Source organism: Eutrigla gurnardus (genome assembly GCF_963514095.1).
Source record: "Eutrigla gurnardus genome assembly, chromosome: 23".
Lineage (NCBI taxonomy): Eukaryota > Metazoa > Chordata > Actinopteri > Perciformes > Triglidae > Eutrigla > Eutrigla gurnardus.
In genome coordinates, this window is record NC_139934.1 from 7,124,676 (window position 1) to 7,147,218 (window position 22,543).

Here is a 22,543-nt window from a genome sequence, read left to right on the forward strand (position 1 = left end):
GCTCAATTATAATATCAGGTTGGTGTTATTACTGTTGATTATGTGCTTTTGAAGACCCGACTTGCCCCTGAGTACACTTCCTCTCCTCTTCCCTGGTCGAGACGTGCTCTTTGAAACCGAACTCGCCTTGAAGGTTAATGAATCACCGGCCCCTTCAATGTTTTACTTTCACCCTTGGCCTTTGTCACACACACACACACACACACACTCACACACACACACTGTCGTCGTGGAGATCGGGATGGACCGATGAAGTCTGTGCTTTCAATCCCCGGGGGGGGCGGCCCTGCTAAAAACCAGCAGTGCCGTGTTTTCTTAACCCCTGTCATGTTCATTTCAAATAAAGTCAAACATGGCCTGAGTTAGTGCATGTACAGAATCCAACACGCTCTTTAGATCCCGGAGAGGAGAAAGAGTCCGTGTGTTGGTGTTAAAGTCCCGCCATCAAGCAGCAGTTCACGGGACGCGAAACACACTCTATTTATATCATGCAGCTTTATAGGAATCATGCCATCTACCTACGATTTCTCTGCTTTATTGTAATATAAAAAAAATGTCGTCATTGAACGTAATCCAGGCAGCAAATATGTAAAAAAAATATATTTAAGTGTATAACAAATTAGATTTACAAATCAAGGATTTTGGCAGTTTCACCAACCCCCTCCTTTTCCTTACGTGATCGTCTAACCCAGCACTTGAACCCGCTTTTGAAATATCCGGTCCTCTGCCAGACCCTAATGGTCCAGTCCAGTGGGGGTGTGCAGGATGCTTGACATTGGCGCTGGACCGCCAGCGTGTTTGCTGAGGGAAACGGGTTTGAAAGATCCCCCCTTTTAAGACTTACAGCGAGTGAGAGTTTAGCTGTCATGCACCGTTAGCCTGGAGCTCAGTCTGGATCTTAAGGAAGATTTAAAAAAATAAAAATAAAAAAAAAGGACAAGGAAATGGTTGTCAGATTTCTCTGATATTGAGACACTAAAAGTGTGAGAAAATGATTTCTGTAGGCGAAAGAAAGAAGCTATCTGCATGTTCATCTCAGCCGGGCCTCCGTTTAGCCTTGAGCAAGGACATCTGGTCACACACACACACACACACACACATCAGTAACGTTTCTCTTAACGTTCGTACGCTTGACTTATGTTTGCTTTACCCCCGGCTTGTCGTTGTGCAACACTTTAATTTTCAGCATCAGTGGCAGAGAGGACACGCTTCAGTGCAGCTTCGCGTCAGCGGAGATCTCATGTTGTATTCAGGCGCCCCATCAGCGGGCCGCATTTAGAAAAAAAAAGGTTTTTCATATCAGTTATTTGGTTTCAAACGCTTAATGCATTCAAGTCTCGGGGGCTGTGTAGTTTAGACGTCTTTAACACGTACTGTATTCGATTTCCAGCGTTTTCTCACAGGTATAAGATGAGTTTTCGCACAATTTGCAGATCCCGACAACGCAGCGGGCGACTTATTAGAAATAATCCACTGTTGAGTTTGTTTTTCTGACACTTTTTATCCAAAGAGACAAAAATAGAAAGAATCCTGCAAGCTACAGCTAAAAGTGCTACATTTAGAGACAATGCGGGATAAAGATATGGTTCAAGGTGACGAATATACAGATAAGTCAAAATGTTACGTTGTGGCCCCAAACAGCTGCCACATCGTGATCTCGGTCATCCGAGGAGGCCTTTGCCCACATTTCCCTGCAGTGACTTATGTGTTGTTACAGATACCTCCGCAGTCCAAGCAGTGCTGAGTGTGAGGCTTTAGACCAGATTTGTCTCCTTTAAGAGTCCACTCTCTTGTTTCCCACACAAAGCTGGTGTACGTTTTGCTGCAGTTGCTTAGCAGCCCTCCCCCTCCCCCTCCTCCCCCTCCCTGAGCCTCAAGTACCCCAAACCCACATCCCCTGCTCCGCCTTGGCACCGGCCCGTGTGAGGCAGGCAGTTGACCCGGGTCATTACATGGTGTTTATGACCCACGGAGAGCAGCTGAGGGCCCCCTGCTCTGTGAATTTGTGCATCCTCCAGAATGCGGGGCCCCGCTGTGCTGCTAATGGGCCCTATCCAAGATGCACCTTACCCCCCAACCCGTCCCCCCAAAGAGGCGGGTTCCTACGTCTTCTGACATCAGATCCCCTCCGCTGTGAATTCCCCCGTAACGATTCCCCTCATCAAGAGGGACATGCGGTCGAGAGCACAAACCGAAAGGAAAACACACACACGGCGCTCAGTAGATGATTGCAAACAGAAACATACGGTGGAGTACGATGTACTTACGTTTCCCACCATCACCGTCGTGGTTGTTGAGGCTTGTTGCATCACTGGGCTCTCGGGTTATCTGGGTTCTTTTTTTCTTGAACCCAATACAGATGAATTTGTACTTCAATAAGAAGTGGAAACACATTTTTTTTTTCAGTTTAAAGGTCTAAATTTTGTGCTGTTTTATTGAACTTTCCTGGAATATGCATTATTATATTATAGCATTTTAAATAATCATTTTTAAGCATTTTCCTCCCATTTAATGACCCGATGTGGGAAAAGGAGGGATGAGTTATATACAGGCAGCAACATGATGTCCATTTTCGTAAATTATTCTCCAATTTAATGTAAAATAGACGATAAAGCAGGGTGTGTTTCGGGAGTGGCTACCTTGTGATTGACATGTTACCATGGCGATACCCTCATCTTAGCTCTTTAACCCTTTCACGGTGTGTTTTTACTGCATGGAAGTTTTTGGTTGCCTCCCAACATTTTTTGGTCAGCTACAAAAAAAATGTCTTACTCAGCATTCGACAGCTCTGATAGTCTTTTTTTTTTTGTAATATTTCAGATTGTTGTTCGGGCCAACGACGGGGACGCGGTGTTCATCAGGGAGTTCACTCTGATTCGACGGGACCACCTTGCAGAAGAGCCTCTCCATGACGCCGGCCAGAAACCAGAAGACCCCGTAAGTGCCCGCTCAGCAAAACGCCACACTTACTTGGTGAACTCCACCTTTTTTTTTTTCCTTATTTCAAACAACCTTTAAACGTCTGTTATTTTTCCCCCTTCGCAACTGAAGTAAGAAATAAATTGAGGTGTCGGATAAAAAGCGAATCAGCCAGTAAATCCACCGCGGTGTGTTTACGTAACGACGCGCTACACCTCCGTTATGAACACGAGTGAATGATGATTGCGAGTGAAGGGCCGACTTAGCGTGATGTGAAACAGGGCAGCGTATGCAAACATGCACTTAACACGCTCAAGGGTGCGGTGGCCTTTTTTTTTTTTGCATCATGCTACTCCCACTCTGTCATCGCCCTTGATGAGACACGAGGCCGAAGCGTTTCTCTCACGCAAGATGTTTCATCCAATTATCTCGCTCTCCTCCATCATCATCCCTTTGTGAAGGGATTGGTCTCGGCGCAATTTGAGAGGGAACCTTTAAAAGTGATCAAAGGTGTTTGACATTCAATCCGCTGTGATGTCATCGACCTGTTCTGGTTTACATGCTTCTTATCCCCCCTCCACATATATGACCTCCTCCGTCAGGTGAGAAGTCTTCCATGGCGATCTCATATGGTGACGTTCCTGTTGAAACCCATGAACCTCTAAAGCGGGGTCACGAGGTCGCACGCTCACGTGTGCAGGATAGCCTTACCGATCCGTGAGATCATTCTGGAGAGAATTATTATTGCTATTAAGTGTAATCATATCGACTTTGCCCTTCTAACAATCTTAAAGTGACATATATTTGTTCCGTCTCTGCTTTTTACACACTCTTTTATGTCCCGAAGGCAGACCAAACGGAAAAAAATACCCAATAATAAGTCAAGAACGTAAGTGCCGTGGTCCGTGCCTCTAGTCCTGTATTAGAAACCACAAACAGCTTTATTTACAGCATTGGGACTTCATATTCTACCCAACTATGGTGATTTATGATGCCCTGACCTCAAGCAAATGTTTGAATTTCCATCCAGTGGTTTTAAAACCATATATATATATATATATACACTCCTGCATACAGTATTCATGCAATCCAGGACTCGGTTGCTATTTATGGGTTTACTTTTTATTGACTTTGGTTGCATTATCTCTGCCATCAACACACAGGTGCCCCTCGACTGTAAATAATGGGCCTAATGCTTGGCTTGTGTGTGAGAACTTAACATTCAACATTATGCTTCCTTATGTCTTCAACTAAACACCTGCCATGACATAATAGCATCACAAACCCAATAATCTTGAATTATTTCAGTATTTTAACTCATTAACCAAAAATAAATGACAAAAGTTGCCCAATAAGTATTTAAAACTCACTGTGTACTTCTAGCTCAGAGGGAAACGTGGTACTAATACATTATATACTATCCAGCGTCATATTTGAATGGAAAGACTAGCAGGCTTTGTCCAGCAGCAAGAGGAAGTGGCAGGGAACGTAAGTCAGGCACACTGCGGGCGACAGCCCGGACTTAAGAGCACTGTGTGCGTGTTTATTCAAAGTTTATTAATATTGAATGTGTCATGTGTCCAAAGCACCACATGGGGTCCACAGCAACACACCCACATACAGGCGGACAGAGATTCCTTGGTAGACCCAAGGAGTCTTTCGTGAAAAGGTGACAGCCATCCTCCGGTTTCCCCTCAGGTTAACACTCTTGGCTCTGTTCATGCCGTTAGCTGCAAGCCGCCGGCTCAGCCGTCGCCATGTTGACTGAACATAGAATTTAGCATCTTAAATTAAGCACTCATGAAGAATTTATATATTATTCTTAAACCTTAAAGATAAAAATAAGTAAGAAAAGCACTTTATTTCAACCTAAAACAATTTAAATCACTTCTCCTTCTTAGTCTTCTTGTCTTTGACCTTTGACCTTTGCCTCTTAAAGGATGTCCAGAATCTTTAAACTGAATCTAACAGCCTGCAGGTTTTTTTAATTTATCACAAATTGCATTGAATGACAGGTTCAAAGGTCATCGTTGGCGACACGTATGATGCTAACATGTCTTGGGATGGGGATGGGGATGGGGATGGGGGGGGGGCTTCAGACTGCCAGGAGCCGTGCTTGTGATTCCTTTCAGCGCTGGGCCGATCCGGGTCTCCGTAGCGCTGCTCTGGGTCGGATCTTGGTTCAATATTACGCTTGATTCCCAGCCAAGAAAAACGCCGCTTAATTAGCGAGCAACCCAGGAGGCGGAATCTCAGCCTCCAAAGCGTGTGTTCGCTTTCTCTCGTTTAACTTCCAGGAGTGTGTGCCAGGGTCGGCCGGTGGGCAATGAGACTGACCTCCCCAGCACCCTTTACCCCATCCCTCCAGAGGGCCACAGATGAATTGTTCCCTCCGAAAAGGGAAAGTGTTTTTCCTGGCAGCCTCGGCACGACGGAATAGAGCCGTCTTAAACAGCTTCGGCCTAACATACCTTTGTAAATTAACCCATATTTATTATGTGATGGCGAGCATGCGCTGCAGAGCTTCAACCATGTCAGCATTCATAAACAAATATCAAGTAAGTTTATTACGGTGAGAGGTTCCTGAATCAAAATGAGCGCGGGGGGTCTGATGGCTAAAACGTTGGCCTCCAAGTCCGAGAAAGTCTTTTTTTCTCTCTCTTTCTGTAACACGACTGAATGAGTAAGACCGTGGAGATAAACAGAGAAGCTGGTCGTAAATCTCTCTACGACTATTCCCACTCATTGTTTGGCCATGAATGAGTTTTTCCAGCGATTTCTGAGAGCAGCAACTAGCTTCTTTTTTGTTATTTTATTTATTTTATTTCCACCGCGGGGAGATAACCAATCTGTAACTGTTTACCTCTGCAAGAATTTAAACTTCTAAAGGTTAAAGTTTGAAACGCGATCGGTGATTTTTTCTGTTTCCAATGGCGACGCACAGGTGAAAGGAAGGATTGTAAACGTCTAATTTTTGTCAGAAAGTGAAAATTGAGAGTCGGGATGAAGGAAGAAACAGCCTTTCGGGGGGGGGGGGGAAGACACACGGTTTTCTCCTCAGCTGGCTGCAGTCTAGACAGCAAATGTGATCATCCTGTCAACAGACAGCTTTAAAGTGGGTTACTGAAAAGTGATCCTTCATTTAGCGGACCGGCATGTGTGTGTCGTGTGACGGTGGAGTTCTCCAGCGGAGGCATTAATCCCCCCTCATGTGTGTGCTTTGAGCGTTCGTCATCCGATGTCGATTTTAAAATATTAATTAGCTTTGATGTGCAAAAAAAGCAACATTTGCTTCTCTAATTAGGATTTTCTTAAAAGCTAAACCGGCAATTACGTCTGCCATCGGTCGCGGATCGTGTGGGGATCAGCTGGCAGGATGTTGTGACCGTGTTGTTGTAATGACATGTCATTTGCGGCGGCGACTCGAGGAGTGTGAGGACGCTTCCACTTTCCTGTCTTCACATGTCTCACGGCACGGCGCTGACGTTCCTCTCTCTCGCATTGTTTTTCTTTCTCTCAACCCTTTTTTTTTTTCCCGCCTCTCGTCTTTTCCGGCTCCATGTTTTGTTAGGCGTTGTCTTCCTCTCTGCCCCTTCTGCTTTCTCGCACTTCATCACATGCCAAGCAAAGTCGGAGCCTTAATGTTTTAACACGCTCAATTGCACCTCAGGCACTAACAGTCTGGGGCATTTTCTTCTTCTTCTCTCCCCTTCTTTTTAAAAAAAAAAAGGGTGAACAAGTGCCGAGGCCGTTCCGCCTTTTTGGCAGGGTGTCAGGGTTCGGAGTAATTGAGGTTGGGCGAGCGGGGCCAAGGGCCAGTCGGGGTGGCGAGCAAGGGGGGGAGCGCTCAGTGGCCGTGGCAACAGCAGTATAGCGAGAGAGAGAGGCCCATCGCTCAGCTGCACGCCGTCTTGGCAGCTGTGTTTTGCATGTAGCGCCAGGTGGAAAGGGCAACGGTCTTGCACAATTAAACACTTCATTTGTCTTCATTAAAAGGATGGGCATGTTAGTTTTGGCAGGCTGAGAGGATGTTTAGGCTCTGTGTTTTTTTTCTTTTCCACTACGTGCTGTGCCCCCTGGTGTTAACACCACTTCAACTTAAAGCTTTAGGGGATTTTCGGAGCTTTAATGTCTACTTTTTAACCGGTGCACGTAACCTTCCCCCGGCTTCAAAGGGTTTTTGACCGATGGTTTGAAAGAATGGGATCCAGTTTAAAGTCCTGCCCCTGGTGTTACTAGGCTCCACAGATTGATAGCACCTGGATTTAAGATGCTAAGCAATGTAGCCACGTAAGGAAGGAAGAAGATGCTAGCAAGGAGAAGACGTGCCTGAAGTTATCTTGAAAAGAAAAGGCTGATATTTTGGGGAAAAGGCTTATTTGCCATCTTTCATAGTTCGATGTTCGAGTCAAAATTATTGCAATGAAATAATTAGCAACATATCGGCTAAGACCAGTTGCCAAGCAACCAGGGCAGACTCTAGGAAAGTGAGGTGAGCTGTCGCTAAGCTGTTAGCATCTTATTCTCTCCAAGAAGAGGCATATTTTCCAAAATGATTGAGAAAGGCTTGGACAGATTATTCAATCCGTCACACACGACCATAAAGAATATTTCTGTATAAAGATTGACTCATATGTAATCAACCCGTTCCACGCAGGAACAGCAGACTGTCATGTTTGTATTATAACACAGCTCCCACTCGCCTCTAACCGAGAATCATGTTCTTATAGGCTCATATTTATTCATTTTTAGTTGTTTTCTTTAGAGAAATCACGTTCCCTGGACCCGTCCTCGCTGCACGGGGATCGCCTCTGTTGTTCATTAGAAAAAGCCGCTCGTTCTGCATCTGGGCTCGGAAAATCCTCGGGGTCCAAACGGCGAGTTAATGACTGCTTTTCGTGATGCCAGTTCGCCGCCGGTGCCAGTGTTTGTTTTTGCATCGCCAGCTATCTGAAAGGAACCCTGACTCCCACCGAAATGCTGGCCTTTGCTGGAAATATGTCCGTGTTGCGCATTCGAATACAGAAAGGACTGAACAAGGAGACGTTGGCCTTTCCTGACTTTGGCCCGGGCTGACTGGTGTTTGGCAGACGCCGCCGCGTGTTAGGAGGCTCGGTCCCAAGTGCGCTCGCAAAAGGGGGGGGGGGGGGGGGAAGTGCTGAGCGCTGGCGAATGCGGTGTGAAGCCACGTGGCTTTTGGACTGTGAGATGTTGCTCTCTCAGCCCCCGGTGTTTGTTCCATCAACATATGTGTTCAGTAAAAGATTTGGCCCCTCGCCGCCGCCACCGCCACATCGAATGACCCCCCCTCCTCCTTCTGGAGCTGCTGCTGAGGTAATTCCACCTCGCCACAACACCCACATAACAAATGTGGGGTGTGTGTGTGTGTGTGTGTGTGTGTGTGTGTGTGTGTGTGTGTGTGTGTGTGTGTGTGTGTGTGTGTGTGAATGCATGCAGTTGCTACCGTTTTGCATGCTCCCATCCCCTCATATGTTCGTGTTTTCTGGCGTTTTTTTTACGAATTCAACACCATCACATGTCACCTCACTTATGTGCCGCATCCAAATGTCTCCCCCTCCCTCCCTCACACTCTTCTCTCCTCACCTCCCTGCTCCTCTGCTCCTCCTCGGCCTGTGGAGGCACGCACACGTTTTCTGCTGATTGATTTCTAATTGTTTACATTTTCCCCCTCCCCGTTTGCAGATGTTTGTGTGTTCTCGCTCCACTTTTTTTTTCTTTTTTTTTTCCCAGCATGCATCGTCACGGGCGTGCACAGACACAAACGGGCACGCGTTTGCACAATGGGGGGGTGTCGGGAGGGTTTGGGGTGTCGGTGCCAAAAGGTTCATCCAGGAATTTGAGCTCTGGGGTTTTGGCGCCGCGTGTTTGGGCAGGCGGGCACGATAATAACGCAAGGCCTTTGCCATGAATGTGGTTTCATTCTGGTTGAATAAGAAAAGAGAAAAAAAATGAAATATCGCAGCCAAACAATAACATCTCAATCTAATAAGTTCTCGTTCTGGGTGGGAGTCGCACACACCCACATAAAAAGCCAATAGAGATGAAATAAGAATGCGTCTTGGACATGTTTTCCCCCCGCGTGCTTCTCGACTTGTAATAAACTGACTTCAGGGCGTGAGCGGCGCTCCAGTGAGCTTCTGTGTGAAGTGTTCATAGTGGGGTCTTGGCTCGGGCACCGTGTAGCGAGTCTCCAGCAGTGTTATCCCGTGGTTATAAGCTGCTGCTGAAGGATCTCTGCCATCCATGCGGAGCGGAGTTTAGGTTGAGCAGTGGGCGAGGGGCAGATCTTCAATGTAATGTGGTTCTGGTTGGGCATGCACGCTAAAACTCCCAGTTTTCCTATCAGGAGAGCCATTTAGGTCACAGAGGTTGTTGAATTTTGCAATCATGTAAAAATAGCGTGTAACATCGCATTATTTATACGTGAAAAGAATCATCTCAGAAAAAACGCTATCCCATCGTAATTAACCGTTTATTTGTCCAATAAGGCCTTTTTTGTCTCCAGCATTTGCAGCATTATAAGTCACTTGGATTGCAGCTTCACAAAAAGTCCTTTTAACCTTCTTAAAACAATCTATAATTTGTGTATTCTTGTAGGATTGTAAAATCCTCCACAGTAAGATCTCAAACTGGTGCTGAGCACGAGAGGAAAAACAAGCCCATGAAGTGTGTGTGTGTGTGTGTGTGTGTGTGTGTGTGCAGGCCCACAATCACATGCAAGCTCACACCCTCCTGCACACAATTATGGACAATTTTCACTCTCAGGGAGCCCTGGGAGAGCGAGAGATCTGTTCTCAGACCACAAAATGGGAAAAAATGGCCGTGACACTCCTCCAAGCTGAGGAGGGAACGACGCCTGCAACCCAAGAAGGCGTTCTTAAACCCGATCTTCATGCAGCACGAGGGGAGTCTTTGACTTCCATTAGCATCATTTAAAGACCTCTTTAGGTGGCAGGTGAAGATTTGATACACACACACACACACACACACACACACACACACACACACACACACACACACACACACACACACACTTTTAGGTCCCTTCTTGTGATATCTTGGGAACGCCTGGAGGAAAAAAAAATCTTCCCATTTGGCACAAAAACGTCCACCAGAACTCAAGGATGAGCTGATTCGATTTTGCGAGAGATCAAAGGTCACGGTCACGGTGACCTCACGCCAGTCCCCTTCTCAGGAACGCCTGGAGGGAAATTTCGATACATCCGGCACAAACACCCACTTGGCCCTGGAAGGATTAAATTGATAAGAACGCTGGGGCGGTCAAAGGTCGCCGTGACCTCACCGCACATGTTTTTTGGCCATAACTCTGGAATTCATAAACTAATTATGACGACCAAAGGCTCGACTGATCGCCGGCAGCCGCGAGGCGGTTAGCCTAGTTAAAACGTCTCGTATAAGCAGAAGCAGTTGTTTTACGGGACGCGGGCCCTGTGGTGCTCCGCAGACGCATGCTACCGTCTGGGAACAACAACTGCGCCTGCGGTTGTGGTTTTAATTGGTCTCGAGGTTTTACACATGGGCTGATCGTGAGCGTCGGCCTCCTCTGATGGGAACACGAGCGGAGAAAACCGCGGAGGGACTTTTTTTTCTCCTGTTCATCCATCAGCGTGGTCATAATTCCAACGACGCAGCGTCGGGAGAAGCTGATATTTTAAGCTCAACGAAAGGGGGTCGGAGGCCACGTGTGATACCAAAGTGATTTGAAAGGATCAGGGTTTTAAGCATGTGTGTATTGACCAACATTATGAACCGGTAAAACCTTGTACTTCTGGTTCCACCATGCTTTTTCCCAGAATGCTCCATTTGTCTTTTTCCGTTTTCTAGTCAGAAGTCAGAAAACTCATATCTATAAGTCTTGTATCGACCAGCATCTGGTGCTTGCTGAAGGATGTGCATCCTCCCACAACATGCGTGCAAACTTCCTGGAATTTTTCCTTCCTTTTTTCTGAATCTCAGACCAGAAAGGTGACCCAACGGAGCGTTGAAGCTTCCAGATTTACGAGCCCGTAGCGCACGGCGAAGGTCCCCTCGCGATGAAAACATCGCCTGGAGGCCTCGGGCCGAGAGCCAGGGTGTTAGTTGACCAGAGACAACTATCCGTGTTGCGTCGTCCCACGGATGAAACGCTGGTGTCTGTGAAGATAGTCCAGCTATGATTTATGATATTAATCTTCAGGTCGCCTGAGCCAAAAGCGGAAAAAGCCAATCGATCATTTGATCGCAGAAGAAATCACTAATATCGCACAGAAAGCAACAACATCTCCATTCAGTTAAAAAAAAAATCCCCATCCTATATATGGAGCACAGCTTTATTTCCTAAGTGAAGAATGTCCTGCGTGCTGTTAGGTTATGATTTGTGGCGCCTCGGGGTTTTTACAGGTTGAACCACAAGCGAAAAAACGAGCATTTCTCACAATCAGCTCGTCTGAATGACCTCACAGGGATAATGATAGGGGGACGGAGTGCAGCAGAGGAGCTGCTCCTCCGCTCCGTCGTCTGCAGGGAGATCCAAGCTGATGGAGTGATGGGTGGGAGGCGGAGACGGGGGTTTTTAAAAGGCCTGACGCTGGTTTTTTGCCCCTCAATTGCACGGCGGCACGCTGCAATAGACACCTATTACAGCGAGGCGTAGAGCGAAGCCCTTCTAGATGAGCTCCTATCTGGCCCACACATAAGTGTGTCCTTTCTATGCCTGCTTATGATTTATTTGTGTGATGTATGACCACCCTAAACCCTCCAGACAAGACATGTGTGCTCTTTTCTCTTCCCTATTCCTGCAGGATGTTATGAATGAATATTTATCGGTCTTTCCCACCAATAACTGCTTATTTTCTTGCCTTGCCCTTCTGCAGCTGTTGGATAATGAATAATATATGCAGCGTCATCGTATAAACTTGAATAAAGAGGACTTTAGGGCGCTCCTTTTATCTTTACAACCTGTTGAATGGCTTCTGAGCTTTGAAGGGACTTGTAGTTTTGTCTCTTGGACACAAGATGCCGCTGTTGAGCTTTAGAGGCAATCATAATGGATTGGTGTGTCTTACACACATGTTACTAATACAGAGCATTCACCCCGGTATCTGTCCCTTTCTTACACTTTGAATAAACGAGCTATAAGAAGGAGAACGCGTGGGAAATAAAAACGAAATAGATCCAATTAGAGGTCATGATATAAAAAAAGAAGTAATGCTCGGCATTACTTTGGCTTTTCCTCTCCCCTCCTGCTGTCAGAGCAGCCGAGCACCTGAACAACTGGTGGGGAGTTCACTACAGTAGCATATTTAGACAGCTGTAAGCTCAAAAAGCTCCTGTGAAAACAAGGTAGAGGGGTTTTTATGTATGTGAGGGGGGGGGTGGTTGCACTGATCCATCGCAGCGTTCTTCCTGTGCGGTTGCTCTTCAGTCATGCGTCCAAATGTTTCCTCTCCCTCTCCATCAACCCGAGCACGCTTTGATTCGACGCTAACTTTAGCAAAAAAAAAGCACACGTGTGTTTTTCGTTTTTCGCTGTTTTTTGTTTTGTAAACTGTGAATGAGGAACTCGATATGAATTTCCACATTTCAACAGACATATTAAAGGAACACAGCCCAGGGGCGTGAGTTTTGCAATATAAACCTTTCTGGAAGTGTATTTAAGGGAATGATGTATGACTTGGCACGCTGACCTGCATAGTCTAGATATCACACACACACATGGTTTCTCATCTCTTTCTCATTAATTCTCTCCCCCTGTCTCTCTAGCTCTCACTCTTACCCACAAAAAAACACATTACCCACAATCCAGTCACACGGCTACAGCCTCCCATGACAGGCAGCAACCCGTCATCGTTGCACAACTCCCGTAACCACCGACTACAAGACGTGGACGTCGTTTCGTGTAGTTTTAAACCTGCGTCAAATGATTTCAGCTGACAGTTTTTGGACTCGAGCTGGAGCCAGCTGTGATCACAAACTTGACACGCTACCGTGTTTTAAGTTGATGTGGTTACAAAAATGTGTCTTTTTTGCACATCTAGTGGATCCAGAGCAACTTTATCTGGTGTTTCCAGCCACCTGAGTGCAGTTTTCACGCTCTGTTTTTGGTCTCCACCACCTCAAGAGGGAAATGACGCTAACTTTGTCCCGTTAATTGCTGCTAATGTGCGTTTTTTTTAAAGCTTTTCTTGAAAAGAACAGCATGAGAGATATTTCAGTGTGAAAGGCTGCTTTAAACGCCACTGACAGCTATGACATCACACCCATGGCCCCTTTGCTCCACCCTTTCCGATGGCGAGGACGCCGCTCCTGTTACACACTGAGAACAAGTGATGTCAGCTTTTTTTTTTTGGTTTGCCATTATCTTGTGGTCATACCCTTTCGTTGATCTGAGTTTCTCGAAACTTGGCATCGCGTTTGCTACGCTAGTTTCACATCTTTTGTTTTTTTTCCGCGGCGTTAAAGCTTCTCTTCTGCGTCGTATTATTTTTTTCCCCCTCTTCTCCGCGAGTCGTGTTTATCTTGAGGCTTTGGTGAATAACCATAATACGTGTCTCGTGGGCCACATTTCCTTGTTGACCTACTTGTGAGCGCCTTGTATTCGATATGTCAGTGGTTTTTTTGGGGGGGGGAAAAGAAGAGCAGGAACGGCGGGCGCGAGAGTGCTCTTTTCCATATAGATCTGCGATCTGCTCAATAGGTTTCGACAGGCCTCGAGCTGAAACGCTATCCGGTGCGTTTTTATACGAGACGGGTGGAAAGAGAAAAGAAGACTTGATGGAGTGACGGCCTTAAAAAAAAAAAAGGAGAGAAAACAGATGAAATGGAAGCGTGTATGGTTGAAATGAGTCACTCTGTGTGCTCTTTTTTTCCACTCCATGTTGAGCATGTCATTCAGGATCTTTCCTGTTCAGACTGTATTAGCGAAGACTGCCGAGGTCAGCCAAATTAAAAAAAAAAAAACGAGGGTCAGCTTCTGATATATCCATCTAACTTCACACATTCCGCTGGATGAATGACATCATGCTCCCCGCCAGTTGCATCTTCTGTGTTTCCCCCCCCAGCTGATTGCAGAAGCATATGGGTGAGGAATGCTTGATTGCCGCGCTGCACTGTGGCAGGCTGATGGATGGTTTCCTCCTCTCTAACTGTTGCTGCTGCGGGACAAAGCCCAGTCGATGTGTTGAAGTGTGGCTGCTTGAAAGGGCTGTCAGCGCTCCCAGCGCCGTGGCAAAGTTATGGACGGAGAGGTGTGTTGCACAAGAACGTCCGCCGTGTCTCGATGATGCGCTGCCTTTAAAAGTTATAAAAAGGCTGCACCCTTCCTCTCAATATAGTTTATAATGCAGATTTGGTCTTGGCTGTACATTCATAACTCATGAAACCTTTACTTTGCACTCTCCCATCATAAGAAGACAGCCTGAATTATTATTTTTTAGACATTCAATCACTTTTTATGGGACGTTTCTCCTCTTATTACCAACTAAGACACTCATACAGATCATTTTCTATTCTGGCAATGTCTGTAAAATTACTCAGAAAGCCATTATGTTATTTTGATTATTATAATAATTTTATTCAGTCCAAAAAAGTAGCACAATATATAGAAAAATATATAAATTTGGTCCATATCATCTTTCCATTTGTTTGAAAATACCCTGTCTTACTATTATAAAATCACATATCAGGCAAAATTTGACTTGTAACTGTGTGTAACTTCACTGTGACATACAATGTGGGAACTTTGAGTGCTGACACATTTTTCTGCTTTGAACACACTTCTATTATCGCTCATTTGTTTCTACTTTGGTTCTACTTTTATTAATTACAAAGTGTGATATATAAAATAAAATACATATAAAAGACTGAGGTTCAAAGCCAGTTTTGTTCCTACTTGAGCAATAACAAGAAGAGCCAACATGTTTCACCCCGAGACGAGTCTTCATCAGGAAATGAGTAATTGCTTGAGAAGTGTTTTTGCTATAAACCTAATAGCATTCGTATAAAAGATTCTGTGAATTTCTGTGTTCCTCAAAGGGAGTTGGAACAATGTGCTCGAGGTGTCATCCGTTTTTCTTTTAATCGCTTCCATATTTGTAGGTCAGGCGTAGGTCACAAGAAGGAACCGGAGTCCACACGGCCCTTTGCTCGGATCGTCGTTTCATCATTATTTAACCAAGTGAAAAATGTCAGATTTTCAGAGGACGCTCCAAGGGTTAAAGCCTCCTTTGACGGCCTTTATCATATTACGATCCCCTCCGCTGATGGCTCTCGGAGCCAAAGACAACACACAATACATTTTCCGCCAATGAAAAACACATGTTACCGACGTGACTCAATTTTTGGGGTTAAAAAACTGAAACCTTAGCCGCTCGTACGGGAGATCAGACACGTCTTTTTTCTTCTTTTTTTTTCGTGGCTAGAAAATAAAAAAAAGCTCTCTGCGAGTGTGAACGCTCCACACTCGCACATCATGAATAATAAGCCGCTGAGACAAACCAGGTGGCGTTTTTCCTTTTCGAGCCGCTGCTCGGTGTCTCCGCTGGAAGAAATTGCTGTTGAACGGTTGTTGTGTCTCGTTTTGCAATTACGGAAGAGGTTAACAAGAGAGCCTGTTTCGTGTCTCGGAGGCCGTTTTACAGCTTTGAACTCCCATTTTCTCCAACTCTCGTGCGTGTCGTGTAATTAGTCAGGATGTTGATGCTATGCCTCTTGGCTACATTACTATATTATCACGTTTTGAGTGTTTTTTTGTATCTTGGATTTCCATTTCATGCACATTTTTTTGCACTAATATCTTTTCCATTCACTCCTTTCTCTGACTAACTATGTATGGATCCCGACATGACCGTGGATGTCATATTTACAGCTCTGCGATCGTAGCCTACGGCGGCCAAAACTCTTTGGTTTCACGGCGTTGATTACCGCAAACGGCTGCAATATTTCTTCATCGTAGCTCGCAGTTTCCCAGACAAGCAGACCGAGGGCTTGTCAGAAAGTCTCGGGAACTCGTCCTAACTACTTTGGAGCAAAGCAAAGTTGGTCCTCCCTTTTTTTTAAAAACGGGGGGATTAAGTTATCAAACTTGTTAAAGAGAAACGCAGCAACGTGCAGACGCGCCAAAGAGCCGTCTTGACATGTCAAGAGCCGGACGGATTTTTAGTCATCCGAACTGTGATTGCCGTCACAGCGGCTGAGCCGTTCGGTCATTACCCCGCCGATCAAAAGCGCTGCGTAATCATGAGCTTAGAGCCGTGACAAGTTTGAGTCCTAAGATGAGCAGAATCGTTGGTCCTTTAATGCATCATAAGAGGACATAAAAAGCCTGTAAATGGAGAATATAAATGTCTTTTATTGTGGAAAGAACAGAATGTAATTGAAGCACTCTCAAGAAAATGTCGCACCCTTGGAGCAAGCTGTTAATTTCCGATCACGCTGTTTACTGATTACAAGCGCCACATGTTACACTCCCGACTTGTTGCATTATGTCACCAGATAGAAACGCCGTTAACTCGCCGTGTAATCGATTTGGAAATGCGGGAAACCAAATGAGGAAAACCAAAACAAATGAGTCACGGAGACAGGAAGGTGGAAGAGGGACGGCCATGTCTTCTGAGAGAGAGGATGAACAGACGCATTGTTCCTTCAGCAGCGCGGAACTGTGGTAAAGGAAGTCATCATTTATGTTTATTATTGGACGATGCTCGTTTATTCCACGTGTCGTTTATTGTTATTTGAACAGTTGATTCAAACTGGAACTGGCAGACAAATAATCACGTAAGCTTCAGAATCCTTTAATCAAGATTCTTATAAAAAAAGTCAATATATTATGTTGTAAATCGGGAATATTCAAATCCCGTTAAAATGCTTTTTTGCAGGCAGCCATCAAACTGAAAACACAAAAAAAATCTCACCATCTCGAGAATGTAAGTCCAACGTTGCGGTTCCCTTTTAGCACAGTTTTGGTCTCCACCAACTCCTGAGGGAAATATCTGGTTCTTTCGCTGCTAACGTTCTGTCGCAAGCTAGCAGCTAGCATGTTTTAGAGCCGGGTGGTAATCCTCCGTGGGTTCATTACTTACGAGCCACCTACAAGTCAATCATGTGCTCCGATGTTAACGACAAAAAATATTGGATGTAGCCGCGCTCGAAAGTCAGCTTTATTGGTGTTTTGGAGTTTTCAGAAAATGAAGTACAGTTTGAGAAAACTGTTCTGAAATGCTATAATATCCAGAGTATATGGCAATATGGTCTCCATTGCGATGCACAGGGGGATCAGTCAAGCTCGATGCCGGCTCGGGAGTCCATAAATAAGCCGTGGTGCTTAGCGTCTGTCCAGATCTGGATGCCGGTCCCACGCTCCCCCGTTTCCCTCCAGTCCACCTTGGCGGGCCAGTTTAGCTACATCGCATTTACATAGCTAATTTATACCAATCCCCCACCTGTCATACCCTCTTTAAAACGCCACAGTGGCCGTGGTCGGGTTAAAGAGGGAGTCATGTGAGGCGGGGGGGGGGGGGGGGGACCCTGATGGAGTTAGCCTGTGCAGTCACCAGAAAGCAGCTAAAACATATGAGCTCTCCTGGATGTGCTAATGGGAAAAGCTCGGTGCTGAGAACCTATGAACACAGTTTCAGGAAGCAGTAAATGTCACTGCTGATTCTTAATTATGTGCCCCAGTCGTCCTCTGCACTGTGGGACTTCTAGAGGCTCAGGTGAGATCAGATCGTGGTCACTGGCTTATTCATGTCACTATAAAGAGTGCAGTAAATGATTAAAAATATAATTATTGAAGTGTGCTTTTTTTGGGTTGCTTTTTGAAATAAGCACATGTGGCTTTTCCTCTTCCTTCAGTAAGGAGATAATTCATTTATATTCACCTATTTAAGAATATATGCCAAAGAAAATAATTCTTCTTCAAATTTTTACATCAAAATTCAATATCCGTTTCTTCCTGGAGGACAAACTATGACCAAACCAAAAATATCATGACATACATCAATCGTGAGGTCATTTGTCAAGGATATGACATTCCTGTGAGCCTCGGCTGTACTTTTGTCTTTGCTGCCAATCAGCAAATGTTAGCATGTGTGCATGCTAGAATGCTGTCGTTAGCATTTAGCTCAATGCTAACGCTAACAGAGCCAGTATTGCACTTCTTAAATCTGATACAAGAAGCAGATCTTAGCTCATACAAACCTCATCAAATACAATTTATAGGTTCATTGAATTGATTTGCAATATAACGAGGGCATCGTTAACCTCGCCGTGCATTCTTTGTCTTGCATAAATAGCAGATGTATAAAAATATGTCGAAACTGCCGCAGTGAAGCCGTCCAACACGACATCACCGGACGTGCTCCGGGCCGACGAGATCCGCGCTATGCAGCTGCAGCTATTCTGAGAAAACAAATCATTTTGTTTTAATTCAAAAGTTCTGGGACCAATATCCAGGCAGAACAAATGTCTTCCTCTGCGGAGCTGCAGGGAGTTACAGTCGAGAAGGTCTGCTGGACCGTATGCGAGCAGGGATCGGGTCTGTTAGAGGCCAAGTTTGTGTTTGTCGCTCCCTGGAGCACATTATTTATCCCTGAAGTGGCCTTGCTGCTCTTCCTCCCACCTCGAACATGATACACTATCCTCAGAAGATGCGTTTATGGCTCTGTCATCGTCAGATAACCTCCAAATAATAAAACCGTGCTTCTACCGCTTGTTCTTCTTCCATAAAGTGTATGAAATAATCATAAATGACCAGCATCAAGTAGTTCATAATAAGAAATGACAGGAAGAATGTATTGCTCAAACCAAATATTTAGGGAGTATTTGAATGGCGTATTAGCTGTACTTCCTCTCACCTCCCATCTGGCTTGAATTGGATTTAGCTGATTGTCAGGGAATTACATCTTTATTTTAATCCTCTGGTTTTGGAGGGGAGGAGTGTGTGGTTAATTTTCAGCTGCAGGTCGTAAAATCACTGTCCTGGTAAAACATTTTATACTGCGGCCCAGAAAGCTTTTTAAACAATGGCTTTGGTGTAAATCATGCCTTGGAGCACATATACGCGGCGTTTGTGGGGGCGGTGGGAGGCTACCATTTATTCCACCTCAACCATTTAAGTCTCCTCGTGGGAGCCGAGGGTTCGGGGCCCTGGAGTGTAACTTAATGTCGGTCCCCGGTAACTTAAGCTTCATTTGTCTTTCTCTCGGAGAACTCTGGGCCCGTTAACTCGGGAGCTCACCTCATAATACGGCAATCTTTTAATTTGACCCTTCGTTCCTCCACAGAGGAGGAGAGGAAAGGATCAGCTCGACTTCTGCTCCTTGGAAAAGCTGACTTGCTGACCTTTTACGAGGCCTAAAAAACCCTGCCAGTTTACATTATATGTTATATTGCATGAGAGAAGCAATGTTGGTATGTTTTGCCTCCGTTTTCAAACTTGCAGGGGTATTAATTGGTTTGTTTTTCATCATTATGTCAAAAAGGCTATGTGTGATGTTTTTGGATTCATATTACATACAAATTCTACTTAAGGTTTAATAGTGGAGGAGTATTTTCAGACTGGTATGAGCACTTTTAATCTAGTAGAGGATCGGGATCTTCTACCCCATCAGCAAGTCATTATTTCTTAGGTTGCAGTGATTATGGATGAGCACGCTAAGTATGATATAAACAAAATACCACAGTTATGCTCCAGTTATTCACAAGAACAATAATTATGGAAAAATAAGAAAAGTCTAAGAACTAATGGGGACTGTGGTAATTCTACAACGAGGCTAATATCCCTCATTATTTTCCATTTGGACAGCAAGAATTATTCATCCATCCTCAATCAAATACTAAGCTTTTAAAGTTACAGGTAATCACTGTGATAAAAGTAATCAGTGCAAAATGATAATAAAAGAGACTTTTATATATTATGCCTGAATGATTATTCATGCCAACCCAACCTTTACCGTATTTCAGGGCTCCTTCAATAACTCACTCTCTAATTTCTCTTTTACAGTTGTGTTATTACCTCGAATTCTTTAATATGTGGGTCTGACGCCAAGAAAAAAAAAGTCTTCCACTCGCTCCGTTCAAGGAAGAGGACGCGGCTCAATGCCACAGTAGTAAAAACACAATAAACATCGTTTTCATTTGAAATGTATCCGTCGTGACATTTTTTTTTGCAGTAAAAAACCTGTAAAACAACATTGTCGAACCGCCAGAACCCAAAGTCTTCAACATGCTAGCAGATTAGCTCACTAGCAGTGATGCTACCGCGGCTACGCTAGTATGCAATGTGTTTTCTCACCTCATCGTCTTCATTGATTATTGTTTGAACGGCGAGGAGACACCTCCAGCGATGTTGTGGTAGAGAACCCGGCTCCAAGTGGGTGTCAGTCAAACGCGTTAATTTCCTCCTCGGGTGTTTTGGTTTTCGGACTCCGGGCACATCGTCAATGCCACGGTTTATTTTCTGTAGTCGTACATTTTTAGCAAATCTGAGAAGGATTTCTTCTGAAAGCAAATAACAGAAGGTTACGGATTAAGGGCGCGAGGAGGTATAGTTTCTGTGAAGGCTCGTGAAAACGTCCACGTTCCCCCCCAACACCGCAAAACACACGGGTGTTAAGTGGATAGCTTGAGAATTCTCGATTCCCCCCCCACCTCCACCACCTCCACCAAGTCAAACACGCCAAGTCCCATACTGTCAGCAGCGAGTTAAACCTTCAGGACTCCTGGTTCGCTGTGTATAACTCAAGTATAAAAAGTGTGTGTGCTGGTTAAGTGTCGAGACATCCGCCCCGGTGTTGTGATTAGGGTTGCTGACTGTTTGCTCTGGAGTGCAGCACATTCCTCGCGGGCCTTAATTGATACCAATTATGTGGTTTTTGATTTGGTGTTTGATTGGACGGTGGATTTTGAAAGTCCTGATTTGAAGGGCACAGGGTTTTTATTGTCCTTGGAACGCCGGGGTTTGAATTCCTGAATGATAGCCCCGGCTACCTTGCAAGTCACATCGAGTCACCACGGGGGTTGGCACCGACTCTGACCGCCCTCTATATAGATTTTAACGTTCCGCTCCAGCCCCCTTTTTTTGTTTTTGTGTCCTGCCATTTGAAAAGTGTATAGTATATCACGCCTCCCTTGCGCCAAGAGCTGTCCATCTCGCCGGTTTTTTTCCTCCATAATCAGAGGTATTGTCCCTCCAGGGGACACCTGGCTTGTTCCCCACCTCCACAGTGCAAATGTTCACTGGCTTTAACTGCCAGATGTTATGAAAGGCTCTATTGAAGTAGACCTTTTGGCTCATAAAGAAATAGAGGAGGGAAAAAAAAAAAAAAAAAGTCGCCCCGGCTGAGAAGTTTATCCTGATAGCTTCGGTGACCAGACTATGTCATGTGATTTACATGGGGATCTCACGTGTAATTCCCTGTAAAGCAAAACACGGTCAGGAGCCAGCCATGAAGTCATGCGCCGCTTAATGGCGTCTCAGTTTTGGTTCGGCATATTTGTATATGCGTATTTATATATTTTATTTATGAAGGGAATGATAAAACAACCCACGTCCAAAACAAACTCGCTATGTGTGACTGTGACTTTATTGGACATTTCGAGAAAAAAAACAAAAAAAAAAACAGTGCTGGCAGCAAAAGAAGTCCAGAGCTGCAAAGAAATGAGAAACAGCGGCATGAGCGCACCAGAATGAGAGGAAGGCCAAGCAGGGAGGGAGAAAGAGCAATATAAGCAGCCTGAAATCTGAGAGATCATACTCAGAAATGGAAAAAAAATCAAAGGGGGAAGAAAATTGGTTTACAATTGTTGTCTGTCTGCCATTATTCCTCCTCTACACACACACACACACACACACACACACACACACACACACATGCGTGAAGTTGTGAAGCTTCAGCTGGCCAACCTCCTTGTTTGAACTAGCACGCTTGACTGAGGCCCATTTATTGATTGGCCAGTGTGCCAGACCTAAAGGACTCTGCAGGGCTCGGATCCCCTCCTCCCCATCCTCCTCCTCCTCCTCCTCCTCCAGATTACTCCCCCCACATTCGCGCATCGCACACAAACACACACACACGCGCACACACACTCCTCCTTCCCTCCCCTTTTACTCCGGAGGAAAAAAACGGGAGCAAGTCAGAGAGGCGACGGCAGGCAGACAGACAGGAGTGACCCGGAGAGCAGACAGACAGGAGAGGAGGCGACATCACACCCTTTTTTTACATGCAAACAAACACAAGAATTTCCAACAACAGGCATGGAGCGAGACTTTGTATCTGGCAAGCTACTGGTGACAGCTCTTCTTCTCCTGGTACTGTAGTGTTTACTTTTTTTTTTTCCTCTCAAAAAAAATGATATCCACTTAAAACTTGTCATTTCAAGTGAAGCATGTGTTTTCTGATGATCTAAACGCACCTTTCAGATCCTGGAGATCCTTTCAGCAGTGTGTTTAACAAGGCAGTTAGTGTGACCTGACGTGTCCTATTTACTCCTGCTGAAAAGTCCTAATGTCTCCTCCGTGTTTGGATGGAAGGGGGAGGAAAAAAAGAACTTGTCATGCACGGTCAGCGAGGTGTTTTGTCTGAGCGTTAGGACTCCCCCGTTACAT

The 22,543-nt window shown here is 45.1% G+C and overlaps 1 protein-coding gene across 2 annotated transcripts in view; it reads left to right on the forward strand.

Annotated features, from left to right (window-relative positions):
• Nucleotides 1-22,543, forward strand: part of adamtsl3 (ADAMTS-like 3) — a 70,386-nt gene that overhangs the window by 23,592 nt on the left and 24,251 nt on the right. The window contains exon 2 of one of the 2 annotated variants that reach the window (XM_084003473.1): nt 2,821-2,937. In XM_084003473.1, coding sequence (XP_083859599.1) covers nt 2,821-2,937 — 117 coding nt within the window. Of the gene's footprint in view, nt 1-2,820; nt 2,938-22,102; nt 22,247-22,543 lie in introns of those variants that run through there. The other variant, XM_084003474.1, reaches the window with a different exon arrangement.